The sequence below is a fragment of the Wolffia australiana genome, chromosome 5 (genome assembly GCF_029677425.1).
Source record: "Wolffia australiana isolate 7733 chromosome 5, ASM2967742v1".
Taxonomy (NCBI): domain Eukaryota; kingdom Viridiplantae; phylum Streptophyta; class Magnoliopsida; order Alismatales; family Araceae; genus Wolffia; species Wolffia australiana.
Genome location: NC_135839.1, coordinates 13,848,052 through 13,857,013, shown reverse-complemented (window position 1 = coordinate 13,857,013; position 8,962 = coordinate 13,848,052). Strand labels below are relative to the sequence as shown.

Below are 8,962 nucleotides of genomic sequence, written 5' to 3'. Positions count from 1 at the left end.
AAGGGGTGGTTACTTGTCAAGCTGATATCGTAATTGCCAGTATTCTGAAGAATAATCTAGAGAGAACTGTCAAAGCTGATGGTGCGAATTTAGCTGTATTTTTTTCCAATCTTAACCCCTGCATTTATGCGCAGAGTAGGCCTATAGGGAGCCCCCTATCTAACCGTGATTCCGCAGGCGGCATTAATAAATCTTTTATTGTTTCTAGTTGTATCTTTTGGTTTGAAAAATTCAGCTACCAACGTCGGAATAAATCTTTACATGTCGCGTTACGCCAGAGGATCGCAACTTAGCTAGTGTGAGATATTCGAATAAGTATGCGACAGTTGAGAGCCTTAAAACTGATGTTCCCTTAATTATGCACCATCGGATGGTCTACATGGCGTTACGATGAGAAGAATGGTGACATCGAAACAAACGGCGTGACCTATCTAAAATAATGACAGTTTTTAAATATTTAATTACAAATTTGTTCGTATGGGGCACATCTGAATATAAACAATGACAGTTTCAAATCTCAACTTGGAGATTTCCCGATAAACAATTTTCTTATCCGTAAGCCATCTTTCACTCGGGGAATAATATAAAAGTCAACCTTTAAGATGACGTCGATAGAACGTAGCCACCGCGTCTGGGCTTCAAGAGCTCGTCATTATCTCTTCCGAGGTCCACTTTGTCTTGTCTCTCTCTGATTGCGTGCTCCATCTCTTTCTACCCTGTACTTCTCTCTTTCTACACTTCTTTCTGACTTTCAACCTCTTTCAAAGACACTTCTTCATCCCTAGTAACTTAAGAAGTCGTCCACGGAGACATCGGGATACAAAAATCTCAGCAAACTACTCTGTTGACTTTTAGGGAGGGTAAGTACCGGTTACTAAACAACGTCAAGAGAAGAATTTAACCCCAGAACCTAGATACGCGGAGAGGGTTTACAATCAACGGGATTGGTCGGCATGAGCCGAACTGTGCCTTTTCTCTGTTGCTCCCGCCGTCAGCGGTCCCGCGTGAATGTGGGTCTGTGATATAGTGGAGGAGAAATGTCCACGTTATCGTTTGCCTTTCTCTGTCAAAGAGATGAGGGGAACTCAACGTCCGCTCAAGGCCCGACCCCTTCGATTCTACTATAAAACGCGGAGGTCCTTCCACCTCATGCCCACAGACCGCGTCAATCGGGCTCCTCAAGGCTTTGTCAAAAACGTATCTCTTTCGTTTTCTCGAGAGGGCCACGACATTACTCCCACATCTCGACCCCCGAATCTGAGAAATCTCTGGTTCAGTTCTCCACGAGATAACGAGCGCGGCATATATTTCTCAAAGGCCACTGAAATGATGTTTTGAGAGGCTGTCCTCGTCGGCTACGAGTCTTTCGGAGCGTCTCGATCTTCTCCCTTCACAAGTGAGCTCTTACTCCTGTTGCGCGAAATGCTCAGTTCTCCCGGTTTCATACGCGGCTTACCCGTTTCGTGACGATCGATATAGAGTGTTACTCCTTATAGGTTCTGGGAATCGTTGCTTGTCTTTCTGCTTCTGTCCAGCCTTTCTGGGTATTCCGGTGAGGCCGTAGGTCTCGCAGTTGTTCGTCTCTCTCTCTCCCTCGTCGTCTCTCTCTCTCTCTCTCTCTCGCTCTCTCTCTCTCTCTCTCTCTCTCTCTCTCTCTCTCTCTCTCTCTCTCTCTCTCTCTCTCTCTCGCTCTCTTTCTCTCTCTCTCTCTCTCTCTCTCTCTCTCTCTCTCTCTCTCTCCATCTCTCTCTCTCTCTCTATATATATATATATATCTCTATCTATCTATCTACCTATCTATCTAACTCTCTCTCTCTCTCTATATATATATATCTCCATCTATCTATCTACCTATCTATCCATCTAATTATGTATCTCTTTCTTTGTAGCTATCTATCTATCTATCTATATATCTACCTATATTTTATTTGTTGACTTTTCTGGATTCCTTGAATTTATTCAATGTGCCGGGGATTTTTACAAGTGTAGTAGTATTAATCACCCGCACGATTAACTAAGGAGTTCACTTTTCGTGGTATCCGCTTTGTCAACACTACGGGATCATCTATCAATCTATCTCTTCGTCTCTGCGGTTTATCCGTGTTTCCTCGGCCGCTGTTCGGGTAAACTGGGGGATTCAACGTAATTAACCGATTTGCCTTCAATCCCGTGAACTCGTCTCGGTGAAAAAGCCTCATGAGTTTGTTGGGACTCATGAGGACTTTCCCCTCTTCGCGGAAGGCTGTGTTTTCTCTACTTCAGGATCTCGAACAGTTGTCGTTTATTTGACAGGGTAATACTTCTTCGGAGACGAATCCCAGAAGATGATAATTTTTAATCAGGACGCGGTTATCGAAGAGTTCGAAGAACTCACGATGGACGTAGGCAGGGTTCAGAGGGAAACTCTGAAGCGAATCCTTCAGGAGAACAGTGATGCGGAGTATCTTTGGCGCGTAGGGCTCGCCGGCCGGACCGACCCAGATAGTTTCAAGGCCTGCGTTCCCATAGTCCAGCACCAAGACATTGAAGGCTATATTCGCAGAATTGTAGGCGGCGAGTATTCATCCATTCTCACGGGAAAACACATAACTTCCATATCTCTGAGGTATGTTCTCCATCTGACAATATCACGGGCGTCGGGGCAACCGATGCCCTGGGACATTCATTTATTCATTGCATTCATTGTCTGAGAATGAATGAGCTGTATCCCCCGTCTTCCAGCTCGGGCACCACCGGAGGGAAACCCAAGTTCGTCCCCTTCAACGATCATCTCGTTCAGAATACGATGCAGATATATCGCACGTCTTTTGCTTTCAGAAACAAGTAAGAGATCCCTCTTCTCCAGCACACTCTCTCGCTTTATCTCTTCCGCCGTTCATCCAGATTCGATTTCGTTATAGACGAGTCTAACTTCCATGGATACATACTTTCCAGAAACTGACTTCCAACTATCAGATTCGTTTTGTCGCTATTGGCGTTGATGAACATATGAAAAAAGAATATAAACATATAGTTTATGTGGATAAAGAATGCGTCGCACGAGGCCAAAAAGACCGGAAGATCTGTCTAACGCGTCTTCCAACATGTCGTGTTTCATTTATTCTGGCCCATAACGCGGAACTTAAACAGTACTCTTTAATGTTTTCCCCAGGGAGTTTCCCCTCGGCGGAGGGAAAGCCTTGCAGTTCATCTACGGCAGCAAGCCATTACGCACACCAGGGGGCATTGTGGCCGCGACAGCAACCACCAATGTCTTCCGTAGCGAGCAATTCACGCGCACCATGGCGGCCATTCGGTCGCAAACCTGCAGCCCCAAAGAAGTCATCTTCGGCAGCAACTTCGACCAGTCGCTCTACTGTCATCTCCTCTGCGGTCTGCTCTCGTACCAGGAAGTTCAGTGCGTCTCCTCTACCTTCGCTCACAGCATCGTTGGAGCTTTCAGAACCTTCGAGCTCGTTTGGGAGGAGCTATGCGAGGACATCAGACATGGCATCCTCTCCAGAAAGATCACCGATCCAGCCATGAGGGCCGCCGTCTCCAATTCACTATCACCCAACCCTGAGTTAGCGGACGAAATCTACCGCAAGTGTAAAGGCCTGAGCAACTGGTTCGGGGTAATCCCGGCGCTATGGCCCAACGCGAAGTACGTGTACGGGATCATGACTGGATCGATGGAGCCTTACCTGAAGAAGCTGAGACATTATGCTGGATACTTGCCGCTCGTTAGTTCTGATTACGGCTCTTCGGAAGGATGGGTGGCTGTCAATATCAATCCCAAGCTGCCCCCCGAGGAGACTATGTTCACGGTTCTGCCTAACATTGGGTTTTTTGAGTTTATCCCTCTTTCGACCGACAACGATGTTGAGGCCGAACCCGTTTGCCTCGAGGAGGTTGAACTTGGGAAGGAGTACGAGGTCGTCATCACAAACTTCGCCGGTGAGCACTGCGTTAACATTTATCCGTTATGTCACGATAGTTATCGTTGCTTAATGAGACGTTCTTTCTTCTCGGTTGGCGCAGGATTATACAGATATAGACTGGGAGACGTGGTTCGTGTTGGCGGCTTCCATAACAGCTCGCCAATGCTACAGTTTATTTGCCGCCGCGGACTCGTGCTTAATGTCAATGTGGATAAAAACACAGAAAGAGATCTGCAGATGGCGGTAGAGGAGGCTTCGAAACTGGTGGCCGCGGAGAAGCTGGAGGTAGTCGATTTCTCCAGCTGTGTGGAAAGGTCGTCTGAGCCTGGACATTATGTCATCTTTTGGGAGCTCAGTGGGGAGGCTACAGAGAGCGTTCTTCGTAGTTGTGCTGACTGCTTGGATAGCGCCTTCGTCGACGCGGCCTACGTAACGTCAAGGAAGGCGAAGGCCATCGGTCCCCTAGAGCTCTGTATCGTCCGTAAGGGCACTTTCCGGAAGGTCCTCGAGAACTACATCAACAACGGCGCTGCCATGAGCCAGTTCAAAAACCCGCGCTGCGTTACTAGAGCAAACGTTGCGGTTCTCCGGATCCTCTATGATAACGTAGTCGAAAGTTACCTCAGCTCGGCCTACGATTGAGGCCTTTTGTGACTTCAGCATCGCTTGAGCTCCCTCCCCTTCGTTTCCTTCTCTGGGGTCTTCTCTTACTGTAGTTAAATCGGTCTCATACAGAAAAAGCTGTTCATCCTTGTCTCATGTTGTTTTTGTGCTAGTCTAGGAATATGATAAAAGAACAAGGATTATTCAAGATCCACAAATTTAGGTTTGCGATTACTGCTGTAGAAATACTAACCTGTATGAAGCATAAGATTGGGGAACTGGCGCTACTTCTACTGAGGGAATCCAGTGGGGAGTAGCATTCTGATGTTTTGATTCTAGTGAAACCAAAGGAAGGGCACTTCATGGTCTACGCTCCATAACTGTCAGACAGTTTTGGAGCCATCTCATGACCTTTGATCTGACGTAACTGTTGTAACTCGTTGAAGAGAAACAACGACCCAAGACGCTACGGTGAAATGCGGAATCAACTCGGACGTGATAACTGTGTCGGCGTATAGAGACAGGAAACAAGAACCTCTTTACGTCACCGGCGTGACATCAACGTGCAAGGCTCTTGGTGCAGGGCAACGACTTCTCGTATGGTGCTGCGGAGCAACTCCTCAAACTCCCAAGACAAGGGAGCGGCCACCAAGGAGTGATGAAGACAAACCAAAGGAGAGAGAGAGAGGAGAAGAGAGGAAGAGACAAGAAGAATGAACAGAAAACTCATATGCCTTGCATTTCAGAATAGATTTGACCTCTATATATAGAGGGCCAATTACAGTTTCAGGGAATTTGAAAGGTCTGGAATATGAAAAGCCAAGAGCCTTTTCATATTCTCCAAAGAAGCATCTTCATATTCCCACAAAGAGACAAGAGGAGGGGGTTAAAACTTTTCAACTCCCCCTTCCTTTATTGGGGTTTGACTAGTCAAGCCCTCCCCCTTCACATTCCCATAATGGGGGGGCTGACACACCCCAACAGTAACAATAGTCAAATTAATTGAGCCACAGAAATGCTGAGCAATCCCCTACTTAACTTGATCTAATGCACAAGGATTGGCTGGAATCCTTTTAAAACATCCATTTAATTATATGCCGATTACGAGCATGAATTAAGGATGTAAGACATTGGTTAATATAACTCAAAACCAGACGTAAAACAATTTGATTGATGCAAAATGTCAAATGCATGCGAGAAATCTATAACTAAATAAATGTCCACAATTTTCAAAAGTGTTCAATTATGCTAGTTTCAACCAAGGTAATCATGATTCAACTTTAACCGCCAATCAGAGATATGAGGTGATACTACAAATTCAAATCTAAAAAGGGATATACCTAAACTGACATAATGATATCGTGATAAATATACTGATAATACCATGTATTTTGAATGCTTTTCATTATTTGTGCATTATTAATGATTATTGTAGAAGTCTCCGGATAGCCTTGGCCATCCTATTTGTTTTTTCAGCCGGGGCAGCTTACCTGATTTAATGGCACGTGATTATTCATGTTCATCGTCATTTGATTTTACAGTGTAAAATTTACACCAACCATGTCTGACATCATAGAGGTCAGGTACTTTTTCATTAATGGATACTATTTTAGTATTGTGTGCATAGAAGCAGAATTGTGAAATTAAGCATGGAGCAGAAAGTAAGTTTTAGGCACGGAATATGGGCCATTGGAGCTTCTTGAGGTAGGGGCAGATAAAAGTTAAAAAAACCTTTGGTTCTTTTACGTCCGCACCAAAGGTGGATAATTCAAACTTTCACTCATGAACTCTCAGCCATCGGAAGTTGGAGAAATGAAAGAGAAAAGACGTATGAAAAGTGAGACGGCAATTATTAATTGTGCCTTCTGTATAATACTTACTTATTTTTTCTATATATATCGATATCCCCCTTTCTCTATCTCTCTCTCTCTCTCTCTCCTTTTGCTATAGCAAATGATGGTTTTTTCTACAGTCCAGATTAATACGCCTAGCTCAAGAACATGTTTTGAAGTGATTCCCTTTGTTTTAATCCTTTCCTTGCTGTGTGAAAGACTGACATGGGCAGAATATATAGATTCCTGGTGAGAAACCTGGACATTAAAATCTCAGAATGCAAGCTTCAGCGTTATATATAGATGCATATCACTATTCACCATCGTCTCCACAACCTCTCAGCATTCGAAGCAAACAACAAATTATGAAACTTCGTCAGCCTTACATTTCTCATTTTGCGTCTCAAATCATCTCCCTCAATGATTTTCTAGACACCTTTACATCCCCATTGGTCATGCTTAGCCCTACTAAATCAAATCGTAGGAATGAACTTTATTTTTCATCAATATTCTATATTTACACCACCGTGTATAAAGGCAATGTGTCAAAAGGAAGCCATTACCTCTACTTCCATGAGTGCTGCTTATTTTCCACGCCGAGATCCAAAGTTACGAGCATTGCAGCATATTCATACAAGTTATGTGTGTGATCGACCACCTTGCTGTGGCATCACTGACCATGCCCTATCAACCTTCTACGCGTCACCATGTCTCTCACTCATCAATATTTCATTCTCTACAATCTTCACTCTTCATAGTGACGCAAACTGTTCATAGTGACACAAACTGATCATCTGAGCATTTAAAAAAAAAACATTTTTAATCCTAAATAATTAAAATTATGCTGTTATCCATTTGTAACTATCATGTATCCAAAGGAACTAGTGAACCCAATACTTTAGACACGCACACAATTGGTATAGCAGGAGGCAATGTCTTTATAGATAGGGCAGATAATATCAAATCATTTCTTACATGAAATATACACTAATGTTTATATATCTGATCATCTCTTTTAAAAAGATCAAACTTATATCCATCCTTAAAAGCATTTGAACTTCTGTTATTAGTGTAAAATATTAAAAACATGTTTTTATGCATTATCGAAGATAAAATCTGAGCTCATGGATTGTGTCCATGAGTCTTCACATGCATATGGTTATGGAACCTCATTTCACATCTGGAGACCTGAGATCTATCAAGAAAACTAAATCGAAATAAGTGAGATAACACATAAAAACATCTTTCAATGTCTTGTGGTAGTATTGATATATATATACTAGTCCGAGTGGATCGGTACCAGTCTCTCCGCTGCCCATCCTCCCCATCCTTCCCCCACCTATCGCCACTGCCCAAACCCCTCTCCGGTGCTCGACGCCACCCACTGTTGGATATTAATCTTGGCTCAGTTATTATGGGAGTTTTAGTTTGAATGTTTCAAGGAATAAATCAAGTCAGAAGAGATCACTGATTTTTAGGGGGATGTGGAGGCAAGAGCATATTTTGAGGAGCTAAAGACTGGTGTCATTGAAGACCAAGCACATGGACAGGTGTGTGGTCAGGGTTAGTTTAAGTCTATAGGAAGTTGTGGGGGAGTGCCTTTAAATATGTAGGAGTTTCATTGTTGTAGTATGCTGTGTGCATCAACTCTTTCTTCTTGTTTCTCTGTGCAAGATCAAGAGAGTGAGAGCTTAATCTTTATTTCTCTATGTGAGATCAAGAAAGTGAGAAATTAATATTTTTTTTCTCTATGTGAGATCAGGAGAGTGAGTGCATGTGCTTCCCTTCTCTGTGTGAGTTGCCGAAGTGAGAGAGCTAGGTTCCAACACCGACAACCCACACACTCCGCGCCCGCCCCCCCCTCTCTGGCCGCTGCCCAAACAACCCCAACCTCCACGTGCACTCGCACCCCCACCTTTTTCTTCTTTCTTCCTTTCATTCTCGTCTTCTTCCTCTTCTTTTTACTATTCTTTTATGCGTTCTTCTCTTCTTTGTTGTATTCTTCTTTTACTTTTTCTTCTCCTCTGATCTGCATTACTTCTTTTCTTCCTTTATTCTTCTTTTATTCTAATTTTTGTCTTCATTTCTTCTTATCTTCACTTCTGGTCTTCCTTATTCTTTTCTTCATCCTTTTCTTTCTCATATCTCTTATCTCATCTTCTTCTTCTTTTATTCTTCTTTCCTCTTTTTTTCTTTATTTTTTCATCTTGTTGTCTTCTTGTTTTTTTTTCTCTTCTCCTTCTTTTATTGTTCTTATTTTCATTTTCCTTTTTTTCTTCTTGTTCTCTTCTTCTTTTATTCATTTTATTTTCATCTTCCTTCCTTTTTATTGTTCTCTTCTTTTATTCATCGTATTTTCATTACCCTTTATTTTTATTGTTCCATCTTCCTTTCATTCTTCTTTTTTTCATCTTCCCTTTTTCCTGTTATTTTTTCTTCTTCTTTTATACAAGAAGAATATTTTTTTTCATGTTCTAGTTGGTTTTGTTTGGGTACTCTTATTTCTTATTATGATAGTTAATAGTCTTGCACTATCTCATTTTGATTAGCTTTTTACTTTCAAGATGGACATTCTAAGTTGCCTTGTAATGCCATATTCTTTTATAA

At 42.7% G+C, this 8,962-nt stretch overlaps 1 protein-coding gene across 1 annotated transcript; it reads left to right on the top strand.

The window, feature by feature from the left end:
- The first annotated feature begins 948 nt into the window (after nt 1-948).
- On the top strand, nt 949-4,679 carry JAR1 (Auxin-responsive GH3 family protein). Its single transcript, XM_078575538.1, has 5 exons — nt 949-1,396; nt 2,293-2,605; nt 2,722-2,823; nt 3,152-3,936; nt 4,021-4,679. Exons 2-5 carry the CDS (start codon nt 2,325-2,327, stop codon nt 4,560-4,562), a joined length of 1,710 nt encoding a protein of 569 aa, XP_078431664.1. The 5' UTR covers nt 949-1,396; nt 2,293-2,324; the 3' UTR covers nt 4,563-4,679.
- Nucleotides 4,680-8,962: the final 4,283 nt, after the last annotated feature.